At 34.6% G+C, this 22,618-nt stretch overlaps 1 protein-coding gene across 11 annotated transcripts in view; it reads left to right on the forward strand.

Moving 5' to 3' along the window:
* CHD9 (chromodomain helicase DNA binding protein 9) overlaps positions 1-22,618 on the forward strand; it is a 233,692-nt gene that overhangs the window by 164,287 nt on the left and 46,787 nt on the right. For all 11 annotated transcript variants that reach the window (XM_019455939.2, XM_053906106.1, XM_053906109.1 and 8 more), the window contains 10 exons: positions 105-281; positions 1,420-1,563; positions 1,683-1,938; positions 3,253-3,463; positions 5,511-5,706; positions 8,994-9,161; positions 9,870-10,049; positions 16,078-16,188; positions 20,962-21,158; positions 21,628-21,827. In XM_019455939.2, the coding sequence (XP_019311484.2) occupies positions 105-281; positions 1,420-1,563; positions 1,683-1,938; positions 3,253-3,463; positions 5,511-5,706; positions 8,994-9,161; positions 9,870-10,049; positions 16,078-16,188; positions 20,962-21,158; positions 21,628-21,827 (1,840 nt within the window). The remainder of the gene's footprint in view (positions 1-104; positions 282-1,419; positions 1,564-1,682; positions 1,939-3,252; positions 3,464-5,510; positions 5,707-8,993; positions 9,162-9,869; positions 10,050-16,077; positions 16,189-20,961; positions 21,159-21,627; positions 21,828-22,618) is intronic.

Genomic DNA, 22,618 nt, shown 5'->3' on the forward strand with positions numbered 1-22,618 from the left:
ATGTAGCAGATGTCTTTAGATGTATTTTTATGCAATTTGACAGGAATTAAAAATTGTGATGAAGACATTCTAGCAAATTATTGTATTTGATAATAAATTTCTAGGGGCGTATCATTCGAGGAGCTTACAGATTCCAAGCCATCATCACCACTTTTGAAATGATTCTTGGTGGCTGTGGAGAGCTAAATGCAATTGAATGGCGATGTGTGATTATTGATGAAGCACATAGGTTAAAGAATAAAAATTGTAAACTTCTTGAAGGTCTGAAACTCATGAATCTGGTAAGTAACTTATCGTTATTTTGACTTAATTCAGTTTCTTAGCTACGTAGTGAAATGCAAAGGCAGAGAGCTAATGCTAAATGTACTCCTTTTTAAGTTTTAGAAGATGGTTATATCTGATTTCTGTCTGGTAATTGAGGTTTTTTCTGTTTTCTCTTACGGTTTAATTACTAAGGAACAAAATTTCACATGCTCAGCATATATTGGTTACAATTAATAAATGGCATTTTTTAAAGTCTTCTTGCTAGTGTGTTTGCTTATTTCAAATCAGAGTCTTTTCCATTTTTTTAACATTTTCATTTAATTAACATCACATAATTAGTACATGGACACTTGAACAAGTCACTCCAGTATGCGGAACTACATACAGGAACACATTGAAGTCCTTCTTTTTATGCCCCATTGATGCCCACCCCCTAGTTCCACTCCCCACTCCAGTGTTTATAGATGAGTGTATATCTTTCTAGACTAAACATTTACTGGCGTATACCTACATATGCAGATATACAGATACATATACAAATATTTAGCTTGGGGATTTAGAGATACTGTCAAATCAAATTTTAAATGATAATTCATACTATCATCAGAAATATCTTGTCTATTTCCTATTACTATTATGTTCAGTTTGTAATGCAACTCTAGTTTAGAAGCATATTCCAGTCAGCTCTTCGTATTGTTGCATTGTAGTCTTAATGATTTGAGGCTTGTTCTTCTGTGAAAAGTCCAGTGATGTTTAGCCAAATGATAAAGAATGAGAACCATTTTGCATACAAATTACCATGCCAAGAATGAGTACTAAAGAAACAAATAGCTTCTTTGTTCTTGAAAGTTCTATTTCTTTGAGAAAATATAAAATATGCTTGTTAATTATTTAGAAATTTTCTTTTAAAAGCATGAATAGGTAAAAATAACCTGTAAAAGGGAAGTATTACAAGAATGATAAGAGTTTTTAAAAAAGCAATTGAAAAATTAGTGAAGATTTGTGGGTAGAGATGTATTTTGAGTTGACTCTTGAAAATTATGGTTGGGAAAGATACTTGCTTTTGAAAAACATTGAACATTTGATAACCTATGTCAGCTTTCATATAATTTTAGTACTGTGGTATGTGACATGAATTATTCTTGCTTCATGTAGGAACACAAGGTGCTTTTGACTGGTACACCTCTCCAAAATACAGTTGAAGAACTATTCAGTCTTCTTCACTTCCTAGAACCTTTAAGGTTTCCTTCCGAATCAACATTTATGCAAGAATTTGGGGATCTGAAAACAGAAGAACAGGTATCCTCATTGGTCCTTGTAAACAAAGGCATCAAATCTCTTATCACTGTGATTGTGTTTATGTATTTGTAACTAAATGCACATATACGTTATGTATCTTTTCATCATTTTTTATGCAGGTGCAAAAACTTCAGGCTATCCTGAAACCCATGATGTTGAGGCGATTGAAAGAAGATGTGGAGAAGAAGCTGGCACCAAAGGAAGAAACCATCATTGAAGTGGAACTTACTAACATTCAAAAGAAATACTACCGGGCTATTTTGGAGAAGAACTTCTCCTTTTTATCCAAAGGGGCAGGGCAGACCAATGTACCTAATTTGGTCAATACCATGATGGAGCTCAGGAAGTGCTGCAATCATCCATATCTTATCAAAGGTAGCTAACAAGGATTGCAAACAAATACTTGTTTCTTTGAACGAATGCTCGTGAATTAACGACAGCAACACCACCACCACTACAGCTGCAGTGGCTGTTATGAGGAAAGGCAGTGATGTACCACTCTTGGTGTTTCAGCATCAGGGTGCCCCATGATTGCATGCTAGGTTACAGGAGCAGGACTTGGTTCAGTCTAATGTGGACTGGACTTCCTCCTCCAATAGAATCCTCCTCATGGGCAAAGACAGCAAAGCCTACCTTTGGGCCTCTGGGTTTACATTTTTCTTTTCCCTCGTCCCTTTGCAGTCCAGGTCTCCAGTTAGTGTCTGTTTTCGTGCTGTAATCATGTTGCTTTTTAAGGTCTTATTAAGTTCTCTACTAATATTCTCTCTGTACATCTTTTCAGTTATTTCTGGGAATATTATCCCATCTTTATCTAAGACATATGGTTTCTTAGCCCTATAATTAACTCTCTTTCAATCCTGTTATTCTTTAATGATCAGACAGGCAGAGGGAAGGCAAAGAGCCTTTAATACTGATTAGACTCTCTGGAGGAAGTATGCATCACAGAGACCTATAACTTGACTTCCCTCTTAATTGTCCTTGTTTTGATGGCCAGCAAGGATACCTACCCATAGACACATCCAGATTAATTGTGATCACCCTCAATGATGATCACTGTCATATTGGTATTTAAATAATAGATGTTTGTTTAAAAATACATGTTTACTCACCTAAGGTTAAGACCACATTTTCATTAATTCTTTCCCTGATAGCATTCATTAAACATTTAGCAAACATGTGGGGTACCTGGGTGGCTCTGTCGGTCGGTTGAGCATCCAACTTCGGCTCAGGTCATGATCTCGCGGTCTGTGAGTTCGAGCCCTGCGTCGGGCTCTGTGCTGACAGCTCAGAGCCTGGAGCCTGTTTCAGATTCTGTGTCTCCCTCTCTCTCCGACCCTCCCCCGTTCATGCTCTGTCTCTCTCTGTCTCAAAAATAAATAAATGTTAAAAAAAAAAAACAAACATTTAGCAAACATAAATTTATATAAGGCATTATGCCCGGGGTCCCGACAGATAATAAGATGCTTTAAGACATTGCCCATATCCTCAATGAAATTATAGTCTAGTGTTGATAGGTGTTTAGCCACAAACATAAATAATACTAATAAAAACAGTGTACCTATCATCAGAAAAGTATAATGTGTTACAAAAGCACAGAGGAACACTAATTTTGATTTGTTTTTAAAAGAGAGCAACTGGGGGCTGCCTGCATTTGTGCACTGAGGCTGTCTTCTTACGTGTCTTTGACAGGTGCTGAAGAGAAAATACTTGGAGAATTTAGGGATACGTATAATCCAGCTGCTTCTGATTTTCATCTTCAAGCAATGATCCAGTCTGCTGGTAAACTGGTCCTTATTGATAAATTGCTTCCCAAAATGAAAGCTGGAGGTCATAAAGTGCTCATCTTCTCTCAGATGGTACGCTGCCTTGACATCCTAGAGGACTATCTCATTCATAAAAGGTAAGGTGTATTCATCTACTGAATTATACTATGAATTACACTAAATACATGCTGCTAAGGATTTGGCATCAGTGTACTGTAACCTAGCTCTACTCACATCTTTCTCTTGATCTAAGAATCCATTTAATTTGTAAGGATTGCTTAGGATGTTCAGGATGTGTCAGGTGTTCTGTGTATGTTGTACATAGTAGGAGGGGCTAAGGAGACTGATTAAGTAAACTTTGTACATTGATGGGTACTTGTTGACCTAGGAATGGGTTTTTAGTGTACATTTTATTGATTTGTAAATTTTGGGGTAATGACTCTTTAAATGGACTTATAACCATCTTCAAAAATAAAAGAAAATGGTTCACCTTTTCAGGTCTTTCATTTTAATTAGAACCTGAACTCGCTGCACTTTCACTCTTGCCATTTACCATATGACATTTATTCATGCTTTAATCCTTTCTGATTTGTTTAATGTGGAATTTTGTTTTGGTTCGTGACAATAAATCTTAAATAGTGTCTAATCAGTATTTAGATGAAAAGGATATTTATCATAAGGATATGTTCTCAGAACATTCATGGTCTAGTCAGATATCAACATATTTCCATAAAAGGGAATCTGAAGATGCAGCTGTAGATTTTAGTTCAGCAAATTTTGACTCTTATATATAAGTAAAGGCCTAGCTAGTTGAGATTATCGGAAAGTGTGTAGTTCGTTTTCATTTTTTATTTTATTTCTAGTTCTATTTTTAGTTTCAGTGTTACACTCCTTTAGTCTATTTTCAAAATACGTATTATTCTCAACTTTATATCATATGAGATAAAGTTGCAATATTCCTAAGAATAGCTATTCTTACATTTTCTTTATCTTCTTACACAAAGAACTTTATAAGATAAAGATGAATCTCATGGAAAACCCCAAATTTCTTTAATGTCACAAGTCATGTTATTGAAGTCACACCCCCATTTCACAGGTAGTAGAGACAACAGTGACCTCCTGCTGAGACTCTAGTAAATTACATGTATAAAGAAGTGCCTTGAACCACAAGAGGTGTGGCAAATGTGTGTATCCCCCTTCTAGTTCCTAAAGTTTTGTGTATTTTAATTTTATTGATGTCTATGATTTTATGAATTTTATGTGAATGAGAAAAGATAAAAGAAGTGAAAAGTTAATTGCTTAATAGTAATGACTCTAAAGAATTAGCATTCAAGGCATCTGGGTGGCTCAGTCGGTTAAGCATCTGACTTCAGCTCAGGTCGTGATCTTGCAGTTCATGAGTTCCAGCCCTGCGTTGGGCTCTGTCCTGACAGCTCAGTCTGGAGCCTGCTTTGGATTCCCTCTCTCTCTGCCCCTGCCCCACTCATGCTCTGTCCCTCTCTCTCATACAAAAATAAATGAACATTAAAAAGTTTTTTAAAAAGAAAAGAATTAGCATTTTACAGAATGATTTGGAATGATCCAGAAAACTGGATTTTTTGAAGCAAATTCTTAATGTTTCATATTGTTAACATCTTGAAAATTTGTTAAATGTTGAAAGCTGTATTATTATTTTCAGATCCTTTTAATAAACAGACTTGTTTAAAAAGATGAAAAAGAAAAGAATTAGCATTGTAGTTTGCCCTTGATAGATACATAGTTTGCGATCAAGTATATCTTGAGAGAATAACATGATTGAGACAGAGAAACATTGGGAAGTTTCCTGAGGTTTTATGAAAGTCTTTGATTTTTGTTTTAAAAAAAATTTTTTTTTATTATAATGAGATTAGCAAGGTAGTTTTTGCATGGTTTTTTTTTTTGAATTCCAACTTCTGAAAATGATATTATGATGGTATTTTAGTTATACATCAGGAATGCAGAGATTTTGTGTCTTTATATTACTTTGTATTTTCTCCCTACCACCAACACCAAGAGTTAAAAAACCATAGAAACTGGTTGGGTGATATTGCTTCTTAATTTTATAGTAAATATAATGTTGCAGGAGAACTGACTTTACATCTGATAGAATGTATGTTTATTTTCATTATATTCATCTAACTAAATATATGCCATTTCATTTGATAGATATTTATATGAGCGAATTGATGGAAGAGTCAGAGGGAACCTGCGACAAGCTGCTATAGATCGATTTAGTAAACCTGATTCAGATCGATTTGTTTTCCTTCTGTGCACCCGAGCTGGTGGGTTGGGCATCAACTTAACTGCTGCTGATACATGTATAATTTTTGATTCTGATTGGAACCCTCAGAATGACCTGCAGGTAAATACATTCCTTGGCTAAGAGAATTAAATTTCTTATTGGCAGGGGGGCGGGGCACCTGGCTGGCTCAGTCAGTTAAGCATACAACTCTTGGTTTCAGTTCAGGTAATGATCTCACGGTTTGTGAGTTTCAGATAAACATCGGGCTCCATGCTGACAGTGCGGAGCCTGCTTGGGATTCTCTCTCTCCCGCTCCTTCTGCCCCTCTCTGCTCACGCTTGCTCTCGCTCAAAAATTAACTAAATAAATTTCTTTTTTCATTCCTTTAACTATTCTTGATACTCCACCTCTTGTATTTTTATCTGAACAAACTACCATGTATGTTTCCCTAATAGGTTAAATTATCTTAATTTTAATTTAATGATAACAAAATATACTTATTTAGATTATACATTTAGGTTATATATCTTCTAAATAGGTTTACTGACTTGAGTACAGTATTTGTTTGAAGTCTGTTATGTAAATTAGAGAGAGCTTTAAGAATAACGTCTTTGCAATAAATAAAAATCCCAGAATCTTACTTTCTGAAAAATAAGCGCTTATCCTAATTTCACCTTCTCAGTCATCATATAATGTAGTACGCATAGAATTAAGACCTAATAGACCATGCCTTTTTATGAAATACAGAATTAAGGTATACGTGTAAGTTAGGACAATACTTGGATCTCATAGAAATAGGAATATTAACAGAGTGATCAGATAGCATCAAAGTATGCAGAAGATAAGCATCGAGGAAAGATATGAAAACAAAGTTTAAGAGAAATTTTTTTATTGTTCATGGTAGTCTTTATTGTATTGAAATTAATATTATTATTACTTTAGGTAGTTATAATTCCAAATTGTTACTGAGAATAAACCTGGCTTTCTAAAAAATAAGATTTTAACTTCTTATTTGTGTAACTATATGTATTCTAGTTCAAAATATCAAAGATCCAAATTTAACAGATGAGACAAACTCTATAGAAGGCCAGTTAGTAAATATTTTGGGCTTTTATAGATCACATAAGGTGCCACACATTCCTTGTTGTTTGTTTTTATAGTCACTTAAAAGTGTACAAGCACCTGGGTTGTTCAGTTGATTGAGTGTCCAACTTTGGCCCAGGTCACGATCTCACAGTTTGTAGGTATGAGCCTTGCATCAGGCTCTGTGCTGATAGCTCCAAGCCTGGAGCCTGCTTCGGATATTGTGTCTCCCTCTCTCTCTGCCCCTCCCCCACTTGCATTCTGTCTCTCTCTTTCAAAAATAAATAAACATTAAAAAAATTTTTTTGTTAAAGTGTAAGCCATTCTCAATCGGCAGGCCAGATTTGGTCCACAGGGTGTAGTTTACCAATCTGTAGGATAAACCCAAATCATGATTATTTGCCTGTTGGGTACATATTTATATTAAAATTAGGGCGCCTGTGTGACTCAGTCGGTTGAGCATCAGACTTCAGCTCAGGTCCTGATCTCACAGTTTGTGGGTTTGAGCCCAGCGTCGGGCTCTGTGCTCACAGCTCGGAGCCTGGAGCCTGCTTCCGATTCTGTGTCTCCCTCTCTCTCTGCCCTTTCCCCACTCATGTTCGTTCGTTCGTTCTCTCTCTCTCTCTCTCTCTCTCTGTCAAAAATAAACAGTAAAAAAAATTTTAAATTACAGTGCATGTGATGTTCTAAAATAAACATCTAAAATAAAATAATATAAGTACATTATAGAACCTGGAAAAACTGTATCAGAAGTTGGGGACAACTTCTCCCTGTCACTTGGTTTTTCCTACTAATATAGATCTACTCTTTATAGGCTAATGAAAAATTTGGCCTCTTATACTTTCCCTAGACCTAGAGCAATGTTGTTCACTCGGAATTCTGAGTTCTAAAGAGCATGATAGAATAAAGATGTCAAAAAGAGTATAGTATCAATGCCACCTATAAATTGTAATGCCACAATTTATGATTTAGTCTTCTGAAGATAATGGGAAGGTGATTAATAATTTGGGAGAAAGACCATTGATTCTGTGGAACCCTTAGAGTCTAAATTTATTACATAAATTTTAAGTTTAGGGACGCCTGGGTAGACTCAGTGGGTTAAGCATCTGACTCTTGATTTAAGCTCAGGTCATGGTCTCACAGTTCATAAGATCGAGCCCTGCGTCAGGCTCTATGCTGACATCATGGAGCCTGCTTATGATTCTCTCTCTCCCTCTCTCTCTCTGCCTGTTGCCTGGTAATGCACACACTCTCCCTCTCAAAATAAACAAATATTGGGGCACCTGGGTGGCTCAGTCGGTTGGGCGTCCAACTTCGGCTCAGATCATGATCTCACAGTCCGTGGGTTCGAGCTCCGCATCAGGCTCTGTGCTTACGGTTCAGAGCCTGGAGCCTGCTTCGGATTCTGTGTCTCCCTCTCTCTCTGCCCCTCCCCTGCTCAAGCTCTGTCTCTGCCTCTCTCAAAAATAAATAAACATTAAAATAAATAAACAAACATTAAGGAATAAATTTTAAGTTTAGTAAGACTTCAAGATAAAATATGAAGCTCTTATGTAATCTCTGATGTCTTTACTTCCAATGTATCTACATATTAAATAATTTTTTTCTTTGTTTAAGTAAAATTTAGGTCTCCAGAGGTATTCACTTTAAGTTTTTATCCCCCCCCCAAAGTTTTTATCCCCCTCCCCCAGCTTTACTAAAGTGTATTGAAAAGTTTATTGATAAGGTAGTAGAAAAAAAATTGAGAAATTTAGGGTTAGATTTTAAATTTAAAGCTTGAGTTGCCAGCAGTTAAAAATAATGTTTGTAGAGCTTATATTACTGTCTACAATTATATTGATGGTACCCTCTTTAAAAAACAAGAATTCTGAGGGCGACTGGGGGGCTCAGTCAGTTAAGCGTCTGACTCTTGATGTCGGCTCAGGTCGACATGGTTCATGAAATCAAGGCCTGTGTGGGGCTCCGTGCTGACAGCATGGAGCCTACTTGGGATTCTCTCTCCCCATCTCTTTGCCCACCCCTCAAAATAAACAAATAAACATTTGAAAAACTAAAAATAAAAAATGATTCTTCATGGATTTATATGATCTGAAATAAAAGCTTAAGCTTTAACTTATTGCTGATTGCGGAATCCTTTCTCATTTTAGTAAGCACTATCTTCATTTCAGAAAAGGATATAACTAATTCAATAGCAAGAGTTTCTAAAAATTCTTTCATACTTTTGTATTCCATTGAGATAGTCTGTTGTTAAATGCCTTTTGTATAATGCATTTTGTGCTATTTTGTAAAATAAATTGAATCTATAACTTTTCATTTTTTTAAAGGCCCAAGCTCGTTGCCACAGAATCGGTCAGAATAAAGCAGTTAAAGTCTACCGACTAGTAACTCGTAACTCCTATGAGAGAGAGATGTTTGACCGAGCCAGTCTGAAACTGGGTCTAGATAAGGCTGTGTTACAGAGCATGAGCGGAAGAGAAAGTAATGTTGGTGGTGTATGTATATTTTCTTTCTACTTGTAGCTTTTATGTTCTTATTTGCTTTTAATTTAACCTCAAGTTGCGTATCATTTTATTCTGGTCCATCCTGAACACTAAATAGATGCTTTTATGTAAGGAGGCATTTCAGAATAGACCCATATTTAGCTAATGCTTGTGAATCATTTTCTGCATATTGCTACAGGCCTTGTGAACTCTGAGAATGTGTTTTCAAGGTAGAAAGTCTTTGCTGTGCTTTTAGGTTGTTTGTATCATGGCATAGGAAAACAGAATTGGTGAATTTTTCTACATTATTTCTATAAACAGTTTTTCAGCTTTTTTTCGGTGTCAAACTACTGGCATTGGCTTTGTTTTGTTATAAGTAAGGTTTTTTTGGCATTTTTTTTCCCCTCAAGATTGTTGTCTCATATCTTATGCTTGTAACAACTGTAGAATCCTACTACTAAAAAGAACATTGAGAGGTTACCTGCCCTATAGGCTTTGTTGTAACTGAAGCTATTATAGGTACAAGGCAAATCTTACTTTAAAGATAATAAGGAAAAGTCAACAATTTCAATGTATTCTTTCAGAGAATTCTTTCTTATTTATACTGTAAACCCAAATGCAGTTTAAACATGACTCTTTGTATTTTGAAATTTTTTAGGGGTGCTTTCTCATTTTATGAATTTCAAAATAATATTGTTACCAAAACTATTTTCTCTTTAGATTCAACAGCTTTCCAAAAAGGAAATAGAAGATCTGCTTCGAAGAGGTGCATATGGTGCTATTATGGAGGAAGAAGATGAAGGCTCTAAATTCTGTGAGGAGGATATCGATCAGATTTTACTACGTCGTACAAAAACTATCACAATTGAGTCAGAAGGACGTGGGTCAACATTTGCCAAGGTAACAGTGAGTGATATTTTATAAATATACCAGTAATGTTTACTACTAAAAATAATTCCACTCTTACTCTACTAATCACTTGCAGAGTACCTACTTAATGTTTACGAAGTAAATAAAATGTTCTTTTCCTTCATTTCTTTTTTCTGATTTCTCATATCAAATTTCACATATACTGGAGTAAGAATAATAACCAGGAATAGTTCTATGTATTAGAGTAGAACACTTAAAATAAGATTTAGAAATTAAAGAACATCTATGCTGATGTCAGAGCAAAATGTAAGAATGTAGGTTGAATCATCTTACGTTAACTGACAGTAATTTCAAGTACTTAAAGAAGAGAAAGGTTTTCTAATTTCATCTTAAATATTTAAATCCAATCTGGGGAGGGGAAAATTTGTGTCTGGAAAGGAAGTGTTAATAACTACCTTACTTGGGGAAAACATTTCAAAAGTTTACTAAATTCCTAGATTCACCTCTACCCCCCCCCCTTTTTTTTTTTTACAAGGAGACATGATAAACCTATATCTTATATTCATCTGAAAAGTTTATTATTGCAATATTCTGTGTCACCTGCACTGATTCATACAGGCTTTCTCCTTTTCCCTCTACTTCCTTTCTGTATCCCCCTGTCCACTTTCAACCTGGAAGTCTATCTTTATCTTTATGGAGAGCTCTGTGTTACAGCAGGTAGTATAGAGACTATATCCAAAATAATATCAGTCTTCAAATGAAAATTTTTCTCTTATATTCCTTCAGCAAAAATGAAATCATGTGTCAGGTACTTTGCTAAATACTGGGAATACTAAAATGAAAGCGTTCTAGTTGCTGAAAAAGTAGAGAAGAAAATGATTAATTTTGCATAAAATTGAAGAGCCAGAGAGTCAGGAAAGCCTTTGCAGAAAAATAACATCTGAGTCTTGAAGGCAGTGTGAATTTCATTGTGTTACAGAGACATCACAAGAAATGAATCCTGTGTTGCTAAACTATAAGGAAGATTTCAAGGACTATGCATAGGCATGTGTAGATGCACAGGGAGATGAAAATGAAAGGATTAGGGAAGGTTAGATCCAAATTGTGAAGGGCTGAAAAAATTCCATTTTGAGGAATTTGAACTTGATCCTGAGGCAGTTAAAAAGCTTTTAAATCCCTTCAAGCAGAAAATGGACAAAATGAATGCAGTTTAGAAATTTAATGCTAGCAGCAGTGTAGAGAATGAGTTTGAAAGGAGGAAAAACTAAAGGCAGGGATACCGATTAGAGGCTTATATAGGATACAGTGATGGGTGAACTAGGGTAGCGGAGTGCCACTTGAATCAACAGGAGTTGATGACCAGTTAGGAATGTATGGAAGGGGGAATCAAAAAGGACTTGAAGATCTCAGGCTTAAGTAGCTAGAAGGGTCATGGTATCCATAAGTAAAATAGAGAATGCAAAAGAAGGAAGTTTATGTGGAGAAAACAATATACTGGGCCTTTACAGGGGATCCAAGAGGAGGTGTCTGGGAGAGTTGTTTAGGATACAGATTTGAGATTTGAGAGTTCACAAAGAATAAACCTGAAAAAAGTAGTATTGTGGAAACAAAAGGAATAGTGCAGAAGTATAAGGCTGAGAACTACAACTGGTCACGATTGGGTAGATGTACCATGGCTTTGGCTTCTTTCCTGAGAAATCTTGTTTACTCTGGGTTCCTCGGCTCTACCCAAGTTGTCAACACACTGCGTCCAGCTACTACAGAAATCACCATTGTTGGTTATTCCATGTCTAGAGAAAATCTTAAATTTGTTTTATTTTTTAGTTAACGTAGGCATATGTAAAGTGTTTAACGACCACAGGAGATTCCCAAGTTTACCATGCTAATGAGAATCATCATGAAAGTCAGAATACCAGAGTTTGAATTCTGACTCTGAAGCTGAGTGACCTTGGACAGTTAACCTTTAGGAGTCTTTCTTGTCTTTAAAGAGGAGAGCATAGGGGCATCTGGGTGGCTCAGTCCGTTAGGCTTCCAACTTTGGCTCAGGTCATGATCTCGAGGTCTGTGAGTTCAAGCCCCACATCAGGCTCTGTGCTGATAGCTTGGAGCCTGGATCCTGCTTCGGATTCTGTGTGTGTGTGTGTGTGTGTGTGTGTGTGTGTCTCAAAATAAATAAATAAATATTTTTTAAAAAGACAGCGTAATAGTCTTGGCCTTTTCTACTTTATAATAAAGTGCTAGACGAGTATTATTTTACTCAAGTATACTCTAGTCATAACCAGCTGTGCTCTAAGAATGTGAAATACTTAAGCATTTAAATTTCTATTTGAAATCCTCAGACCAGGGAGTAACTTGTATTTGAAAAAAGAGCCGGCTGAAGAGGTGCTTAAGTAGCTGAGCGAGTCCAGAGAATTTGCCTGTAGTTGTCCTAGAATTTGTTCATTTCCACAGTTGTGTGGGAATGCCACTATGTAGTGGACATTTGGCATATTAGAATATGGCACCAGTATGTAGTGGCATCAAAGGTGCAAAGTTAGTAGTATTTTATACTTTTTCCTGGAATTTCCAGACTTCCTCTGTGCTCAGTTATTCTTAGTGGTTTGGATAAATGAAGTAATTCCAATCCATCTCTTTGCATTATCAAATAATTTTTAAAAGAAGCCATATATATGGAGCAGAGTGCATAATGAGACTATTCAGACTTCGTACATATCCATCAAATAAAACTCCTTATTGGTAACTTGAACTTTATTTTGAGGTAATTTTCATAAGGGCAGTAAGGTGGATCCTAGAAATAGAAATGTTCTAGTCTGATTTTTTTTTTTTTCTGGTATCGAACAAGACTTTGAATTGCTTAATTTACAAAAACAAACCAGTCTGTATCAAGCTTCAGTGGATTGCTTACTTGTAAAGGCCCTTCTGTGCACCCACTATCTTTCTGCTACTTTCTAATTTAGAAAGATGGATTTCAGCATATAAAATACCTTCCTTTGTAAATAATAAAAGGATTTAATGACTAGAGGAAAACATTTAAGGAAAAATATTTTTGGAGGAATAAAAATGTTAAGATTTAACATTTGGAATTAATCGGTAAACCTATACCTGATAACATCTTCTACAACAGGCATTTTATTTTTATAGGCATTAATTCATTAAAATCCTTCAGAATTTTGAAAGTCATCTTGAAAATAGGCTATATGTCATTTGACAATAGCATCTAAAATTATTTAGAAATATTTTTTAATTTTATTTGAAAAGTAAATTTATCATTTTTCTTACAATGAATATAACAAAAGCTGTAATTGTGAAGGATAGTTTCTTCCAGGTAAATTATTTTAATTATCAACAGTTACCTGGTAGCAGAATAAAAGTGATCATCCACAGTAACATAGGATTTTTTTTAAGATTAGCAATCATAATCTAATATGTGCCAGAAATCTAATTGTTAATTTTTAATGGCTTTTCATATTTAATGTCTTTTCCTATTAAATGTCCATGTAAAGCAGATGCTCATTTGCTAGCTTTGTTAAATCTCAAGAAGCATGTTATCAGTGAAACTATATAGTACAAAATAAAACCCAAAGAACTTCAGTGAACTTTTCAGTGTTCCTGGAAGTTGATGAATCTAATTAATGAAGATTTGAAAGTATGGATATCATATGTCCTCAGCTATGAGAAATTCATTTCTGAATTAACAAGTAGAAGTCCCCTCATAGTTTAAGAATTACTTGAGCAAATTTAGATATCTCTTCCTTACACTCGTTCATAATACTTTGTCATCAAATACATCTATGCAGATGATGATGGCTACTACTTTTCATTTTATCAAGTTGGTTAGCCTGTGCTGTTTTAAGTTGGATATGGGTTTTTATAATATGTATTTTATCATGAAGAGGAGTCTGGCTGTACTATTTCTTGTTGCCACTGTGACAAATCACCACAGCACACATTTATTCTCTTATAGTTCTGGACGTCAGAAGTCCAAAATGAGTCTTCACAGGCTAAAACTCCAGGTGTCAGTAGGATGGGTTTTCCCTGGAGGCTCCAGAGGAGAATCTGTCCAGCTTTTTTGAGTGCCTACGTTTCCTGTTTGTGACCATATTATTCCAGTCTCTGCTTCTATTGTCACATAGCCTTTTCCTCTTATAAGGACAGTTGTGATTACACTTAGAGCCTACAAAGCTATAGTTTTAGAGCAAGCAAAAAAACCAAAAAACAAACAAAAAAAACCCCATAAAATTTAAATTCATTTCTTTTTTTTAAATTTTTTTAATGTTTATTTTTAAGACACAGAGAGACAGCGCACAAGCAGGGGAGGGGCAGAGAGAGAGGGAGACACAGAATCCGAAGCAGGCTCCAGGCTCTGAGCTGTCAGCACAGAGCCCGATGCGGGGCTCAAACTCATGAATTGTGAGATCATGACCTGAGCTGAAGTTGGACGCTTAACCAACTGAGCCACCCAGGCGCCCCTTAAATTCATTTCATTAAAATATTTATTGCTATCACTTCTGTTTCATAAGTATGCCAGCAAAATGTACATTTTAAACATTTATAATATTTCAACACTTCTTATATAGCATCTTAATAACCCAGCCTCAAAAGAATGTTTGATGGAATGAATATAATTAATATTTGGTAAGTAGTGTCATGAACAGAATCTTTTAAGTTCATAAGAGGCATTTAGGATTTTAATTTTGTTTCTAATTCATTTGTTAGACTCAGTCTAAAGATTCAAAGTACAAATATAGACAGTGGTATAATAAAACCTGTATACTTATCACTCAGCTTCAATAAGTATCAACTCATGCCAAACTTGCTTCATCATTACCTTATCCATCCTTCATATTATTTTAAAGGAAATCCCAGATAGTATATATACAGGCATATGTATAATATATATGAAGATTTCTTTAACACACCCACAATACTTACCATTACATTCAAAAATCAAATTCACAGTGATTCCTTCATATCATTAGTGTTCCACTGTTCAAACTTTCAGACTTGCAGACTTACCTTGAATGTCATAAATGGCTTGTTTGGGTATAGCTGCTTTATCATCTCTTTAATGTGTAATTTTCTTTTAAAATGCCATCAAGATGGGTTTTTTAATGAAGATTTTTATCATTTGATTATATCCCAGATAATTAAGCATTATCTGTAAGCCATTTACCAATTATATTCTCTTTTGAAAATAATTTGACTACATTCTTCCCTTTAACTCTTGTAAGTGTTCCCGTGCATTTTTCAGGCTCTTTTCTTTTTTAAAGCATCACGTATCTTTACTGTTTGTTTCATTTTTATAAAGCACTTTGATGACTTCCTTTGAAGTGGCGTATCTATTTTCAGGGACTTAAGTTTCAAATAACGGTTATTAGTTTGTAAGTGACAGTGTTGAGCTGCAATATCTAAAGTTTGTTCCAACTAAAAGATTGTATGATTTCTACAATATTTAAGAAAGTAAATCATCTGTATTTTTTTTTTGTTTTTCTGTAATCTCTTAAATTTTTACAATGACTATGCAGTATTGTTGTAAGGAAAAGCGTTTTTAAGGTAAAGACAGACTGATTTTTTTTTATTTCTTATATCCTGTATTGCATTTTCTTTAGGAGATCTATCTCTTTAAAAATGTGATGGAAATAAAGTAGGAGTATACCAGAAAATGAACTGTATAGGGCAAGCAGTTTTGAAATTCTTGTTCTAACCTAATTTCTTAATATTCATGTAGTATATCTAGAAAGCATATCTCTGTCCTGTGTAGCTTCTTGACCAAAGAGATTTGATCCTTACTTATCAAAAGCTTGAGTTAAACAACAGTAATAACTTACTTAATCCTTTCCTAAAAACTCCAGCCTATGTTGGCAGTGAGCCTTTTGCCGTGAGCAGATACTGTGCTGTTTCAGACCATAGCATTTGGAGTATCCTTTGAATGTATGTGTGTATGCTGAATTCAAATTCTATCCCCAATAAATGTGAGGAGATAATGTTGTAAATATACTTTGATAGATTTTCCTCTAAACTTCAAAACATTTTGAAAAACTGCCATTATGTATTTCAGGCAAGTTTTGTGGCATCTGGAAATCGGACAGATATTTCCTTAGATGATCCTAACTTCTGGCAGAAATGGGCTAAAAAGGCAGAAATAGATATAGATGCCATCAGTGGCAGAGTAAGTATTTCTTTCCCTTTAAAAAATTATCTATTAGGATACTTTCTCATATTATTATAATATTTTAAGGTATTCAACTGTGTACTTACTGAAATAAATTTACTTCATAAATAAATTGATGTGGAGTATCTGAATGATCATATATTGAGTTAGGCACTGCTTCAATTTAATACCTCTGGTATCTATCATGATAGGTTGTAATACAGGGAAAATTTAAGTTTGGATACTCATATTCTTAAAATTGTAATGTGTTTTTTAATTTGTAAAATGTCTTCAAATCATCAGTTATGTTTATTTTGCTCTTTAACTTTGTTTCCTTGGAGTCCGCTCCCATTAATGATGATCCAGTCAGATACAAAAGGAGAAAAAAAACAGTCAAGAAAGTGGCAAAACTGTTTCTTTTTTAACTTTACTTAGAGCTAAGAAAGGGCCAAAAAGCTAAAATACAATTTGTAGAACTAATAATAACATAACTGTTTACTTCATAAGACACCTGTCTAATTATGTATAGGAATCAATGTTTGTGAATCTTATCTATTAGCAAGATAACTGCTAAATGATTAAAAGAATTCTATATTAAGCATTGGTGCATGGGATCTATTTTAATAGATAGTCTTTTTAATTAAAATGTAAAACTTTACAATGAGAAATAATACCACTGCCATACACAATCGTTACTATTTAATGTGTTTCAGAAATATGTGTAATTGTATGTGAAACAAATAAGTAAATTTGAAACGATATTTATAAAAACATCATTATTTACATATGGCATGTTTATATGTCTAAAAAGGCAATGGAGGGGCACGTGGGTGGCTCAGTTGGTTGAGCATCCGACTTGGGCTTGGGTCATGATCTTGCAGTTCGTGAGTTGGAGCCACATCGGGTTTGCTGCTGTCAGCCTATCAGCGCAGAGCCTGCTTCAAGTCCTCTGTCCCCCTCTGTGTGCTTCTCCCACACTTGAGCTCTCTCAAAAATAAATGAGCATTTAAAAAAAATAAAAATAAAAAGGCAGTGGAATCTGGAAGCAATGGAATTTTTTACTCATTAAAAGTATAGGAGTGCCCTGATGGCTTAGTTGGTTAAGCCTCCAACTCTTTTTTTTTTTTTTTTTTAATTTTTTTTTAACGTTTATTTATTTTTGAGACAGAGACAGAGATGGAGCATGAACGGGGGAGGGGCAGAGAGAGAGGGAGACACAGAATCGGAAGCAAGCCTCCAACTCTTGATTTCAACCCATGTCATGATCTCACGGTTCATGAGATCAGATCCCATGTCTGGCTCTACACTGATAGCACGGAGCCTGCTTGGGATTCTTTCTGCCCCTCTCCTCAGTCGCTCCCTCTCACTCTCTCTCTCTCTCTCTCAAATAAAATAAACATTTAAAAATAAATAAATGAGTTTAATGAATTAACTGGATAGAAGATAAATACACCACTTAGCCTTCTTAAATATTGGTACTAACAGAAGTAGAAAAATATAATGGAAGAAAACATCTATTCACAGAAGGAAAAAAAGGTACAAAACACTTAGGAGTATACTTACTGACAGATATATGTGATTTAGTTAAGTAAATTATCAAATTTAATTGGGAGATTTGTCAGTTGGCAAGAAAACTACATATTTTAAGCATTTTAAGAGTTTGTAAACATAGGGGCACCTGGGTGGCTTAGTCGGTTAAGTTTCCAAGTTTAGCTCAGGTCATGATCTCGTGGTTCATGGATTCGATCTCTGCATTGGGCTCTGTGCTGACAGCTCAAAGCCTGGAGCCTGCCTCGGATTCTGTGTCTCCCTCGCTTTCTGCCCCTCCCCCACTCGTACTCCTATCTCTCTGTCTCTGTTAAAAATAAATAAATGCATTTTTAAAAAATTTAAAAAAAGAGTTTATAAACATAGAAACGCAACCAAAATCAAAATGTTAACAGTTTTTTCATATAACCAGACAATATGTAAAGTTTCCCTGGAAAAATGAATTGTCAAGAATATTAAATGTTTATTTTAAATGCACTTTTAGGAACCTGTCTTACAGCAATAATCATACAGGTACAATGATAACAACAGTACAGTGATGTTCATTGCCACATTTTTTTGTTTTAGAAAAAACTTACAAACTAATTAAACCTCTTACGATAGAGGATTAGTGCATGCATTACTGTCTAATTCAATAAGTAAAAATAATCATGTAGATCCCTATGTACTAGTGATATAGAAAGAGCTCCAACACAGTTAAATTTAAAATATGAGGGAGATATAGAACACTGCCTATAGTGTGATATTTGTGAGTTTTCAAAAGTCTCTGTTGGGGATCCAGAGACACTTGTATGCATTTATGCATTCATCCAACTATGAGTCAAGTGCCATTCTCACATTAGGGACAGTGTGCCCAAGACAAAGCAACCACTGCTTTTACACAACTTATGAATTCTGGTAGGTGAGACAGAAGTAAACAAGTGCATAAGATAGTTTCAGAGAGGGAAGAAAATGAAACAGATGGCAGAGAATGCTGGGAGGTGTAGAGACAGCATTAAGCGACGTGGTCAAGGGAGGTCACTCTCAGTTGTGCTGAGATTGAATGACCAGAAAGAGCCAATAATGTAAAGACATGAGGAAAATCTTTCAAGGTACAGGGAATGGCAGTAAGCCATTGGTGGAAATAAGCTCTGGTATTCCAGAAATAGAAATGACATGGTAGTGTAGGCAGTGAGGAGGTGATAGGCAAGGTCAGAGACCATAGATATGGGTCACATTATAGGGCCTTGTATATTACCTTGGGGAGTTAAGCACTTTATAAGTAAACTTTTATAAGCACTTACTCATTTAATACTTGTACAGTTACATTTTCTTATTTATGCTTTGAAAAAGACATTTAAAGGTTTTCTGAAGATGAAGTACAAAGAAGGCAGACTAGCATTATTTACTATCTATTAAAACATAATGTATTATAAACATGATTAAAACAGCATGCTACTGAGAAAAAGATATAAAGAATAAGAACAAAATAACAGAAAAAGATCAAATTATAAGTTTTAATAAAGAAATATTAGAGAAAAAGGCATTATATAATAATCATGACTAGAATATTGAGTTAGCGTTGGGGGGAACTTTATAATGATATACTCTATACCAAGTAAACTCCAATTTGCAATAAAAAAAATTTTTTTAATTCTTCAAAAGCATGAAAAAATGGAAAAACTAGATTTCTGTTTTATCAAATACTTGGTGGGAAAACATTCTAAATTAGAAAGAAATCACAAAGGAAATGTTTGGCATATGCAAATACATAAGACTACTTAAGTACTTTTTCCATTAAGTACTCCAAAGTACTTAATGGAAAATAAAAGGGCAGTTAGACTGGTGAGACTTATTTATAGCAGAAATTTATATCAAAGTCAATATTGTTATTACACGAAAGCTCATATAAGGTGATCAAAAATACATCAAACCTCAAAAGATTGTGGGCAGAAGACTTGAAAATTTACTCAAAAAATACAGTTAGGGTTTTTTTTTTTTGTTTTTTTTTTGTCTTTAAAGAAGCTGGGGTGGGGCAAAAGGACAACTCTTTCTTACTGAAAAAAGGCTGATTAACAAATATAGAAGGAATAAGAGAAGAGTTCTACCATGTATTGCCCACAGTAATAATTGTAGCAGACAAGACCCATTGATGAATTCTAAAATTAGTGGGCAAAATTGAAGGAGAAACAGACTTTTTACATGTTCTCAAAGAATATCTTCCTAACTTGGAAATATTTCATTGAAGGTAAAAAACATGTCAACTTAAGTTGTTTTGAATGAGTTAAACTGAATTAAACACGGTGAGGTTCATACACTTAATTACCTTGCTTTTTGTATATTAATATAACTCTTTTGGAAAGGACTAAAACATGTTTTTGGGTCTATAAAATATTTAAATCCTTTGACCAGTATTGGTATTTCTAGGTATTTCCCTTTTTTGGATTTATCTTTAGGATAAACTTAGATTACAAATATTTATTTTAATGGGGCACCTGGGTGTCTCAGTCGGTTAAGCATCCGACTTCGGCTCAGGTCATGGTCTCATGGTCTATGAGTTTGAGCCCCGTGTCGGGCTCTGTGCTGACAGCTCGGAGCCTGGAGCCTGCTTCAGATTCTATGTCTCCCTGTCTCTCTGCCCCTCTCCCATTCATGCTCTGCCTCTCTCTGGCTCAAAACTAGGTAAACATTAAAAAAAAATTTTTTTAACAAATATTTACTTTAGCATTATGTATTTTAAAAATTGAAAACGAAGGCTCTTGCGGGGCTCAACCTGTTAAGCATCCAACTCTTGATCTCAGCCCAGGTCTTGATCTTAGGATTGTGAGTTCAAGCCCCTCTTTGGGTTCCACGCTGGGTGTGAAGCCTACTTAAAAATAAGGCGAAAAAAAATTGAAAACAATCTAAACTATGAATTAGGTAAAGAAAACTAAGATGCATAAATATAGTTTAAAAATATATTATGGTTATTATATAAAGCATAACACAATAACTCTCATATTAATGATAAGACCAAATACCAAATTCTTTTCATCCTATGACTGTGATGTCACAATATTATATGTGTATGGTAATAAGCATTTTAAAGGAATATAAAAATTTTTAAGTTGATCTGGTAGGTTGATGAAATTGTTAGTAATTTCTTTTTCTGACTTTTTGTAATTATTTTATTGTTTGTACAATTTGAAAGGTGAAGATATAAAACACTGTTATAAACAAAATAGTAAAAGGACCTTTAAGTAATAGCTGTTAACAATTTTACAGAACAGCTTGGTTATTGACACTCCAAGAATTAGGAAGCAAACAAGACCCTTTAGTGCCACAAAAGATGAGTTGGCGGAATTATCTGAAGCCGAAAGTGAAGGGGATGAAAAGCCCAAACTCCGGAGACCCTGTGATCGTTCCAATGGCTATGGAAGAACTGAATGCTTTAGAGTAGAGAAAAATCTTCTAGTTTATGGGTAAAAAAATTATTTTAATGTTTCTTGTTAATAGTCTATATAAAGTTACAGAAAACGTACACTGTATTCTAGTGTATTTTTTCATCTTGTTAGAATCAATAAAAATCTATTTTAAGTAGATTTAAAATACCCTACATTTATATGCTTAACATATATTTAATAGCAGAATGATGGAGTATCCTTAAGTTTTAAATTATAAATGTATCACTGAAGTCAAATTCCTTGTTTTTCTGAGATTTGCATATTCAATAATATAAAATGGATAATCTTGTTATCCATTACTGAATAAGACACATTTGAAATCACTATACCATGGTTCTGCATTTTACACTCAGGGAAAAAAACTTTATTAGGTAAATCCTATTCATGACAAATGTGTTTTTTGTAGTTTTCAAGCCTTTTATCCATGAGTTCTGTTTTTCTCTAGAACTTGACTAAATATTAATGTAAGTTTACCTTTTTTAACCAGATGGGGCCGATGGAGAGAGATTCTGTCTCATGGCCGTTTTAAAAGGCAGCTGAATGAGCATGATGTAGAAATAATTTGCCGAGCCCTCTTAGCTTATTGCCTTGTTCACTACCGAGGAGATGAGAAAATTAAAGGCTTCATATGGGATCTCATTACTCCAACTGAAGATGGGCAGACACGAGAGCTACAAAATCATCTGGGTAAGAACATTCTTTCTTATTACATTTGTGTTTAGTTATATAGGTGGCACCATAGTACCCTGTAAAGTGTTGAAGCACTGTACAGTTAACACTAATGAATCAGTTCAAGTTCCAACTTAGAAAATACCAGTGTTATCAGTTTGGTTGGGTTTCACATACAGGTTTACGTGCAGTTTGGTTATTGATCCAACATAAATCCGTTTGCAGGTTGTTGTCTCAGCAGTCTTCCCTCATCCGTGTTCATATAGATCTATCTCATTTTTAAAACTCCTTTTTAGTAGTTCATAGTGTTGCTATTCCATAGTTTATTTAGCATCTGCTTTTAATGATGGGCACTTAGGCCATTTCTCACTGTAGAGAATTAAAAAACAAGTTTCAGTGAAGATCCTTCTGCGTTTATCCTTGTTCATGTGAATAAACCTTTCACTAAAATAAATACCATGAATTGGAATTGTCGAAGGATAGCTTATGTACATCCTTAGTACCTAAAATGTGGTCTATGGGTTAATAGCGTCAGCATCTCCTGAGAGCTTCCTAGAAGTACAAAATCTTGGGCCTCAGACTTACTGAATCAGAAACTGAATTTTAACAAGTTCCTTAGCAATTAGTATGTATATTAAAGTTGAGAAACACTGATGTATACATTTTAAGTTTTCATAAATACTTTAATTTGCCATCAGATATGACTATACGAGTTTACAACTGTAAATTGTATATATAAGGTATATATAAGTTCCTTTTTCTCCACATCCTTTCTAATAGAACATTCTTTTCTGCATAAAGTAATTCTT

This window comes from Panthera pardus, unplaced genomic scaffold (genome assembly GCF_024362965.1).
Source record: "Panthera pardus isolate Hobbes unplaced genomic scaffold, ASM2436296v1 HiC_scaffold_18, whole genome shotgun sequence".
In the NCBI taxonomy this organism is placed as follows: domain Eukaryota; kingdom Metazoa; phylum Chordata; class Mammalia; order Carnivora; family Felidae; genus Panthera; species Panthera pardus.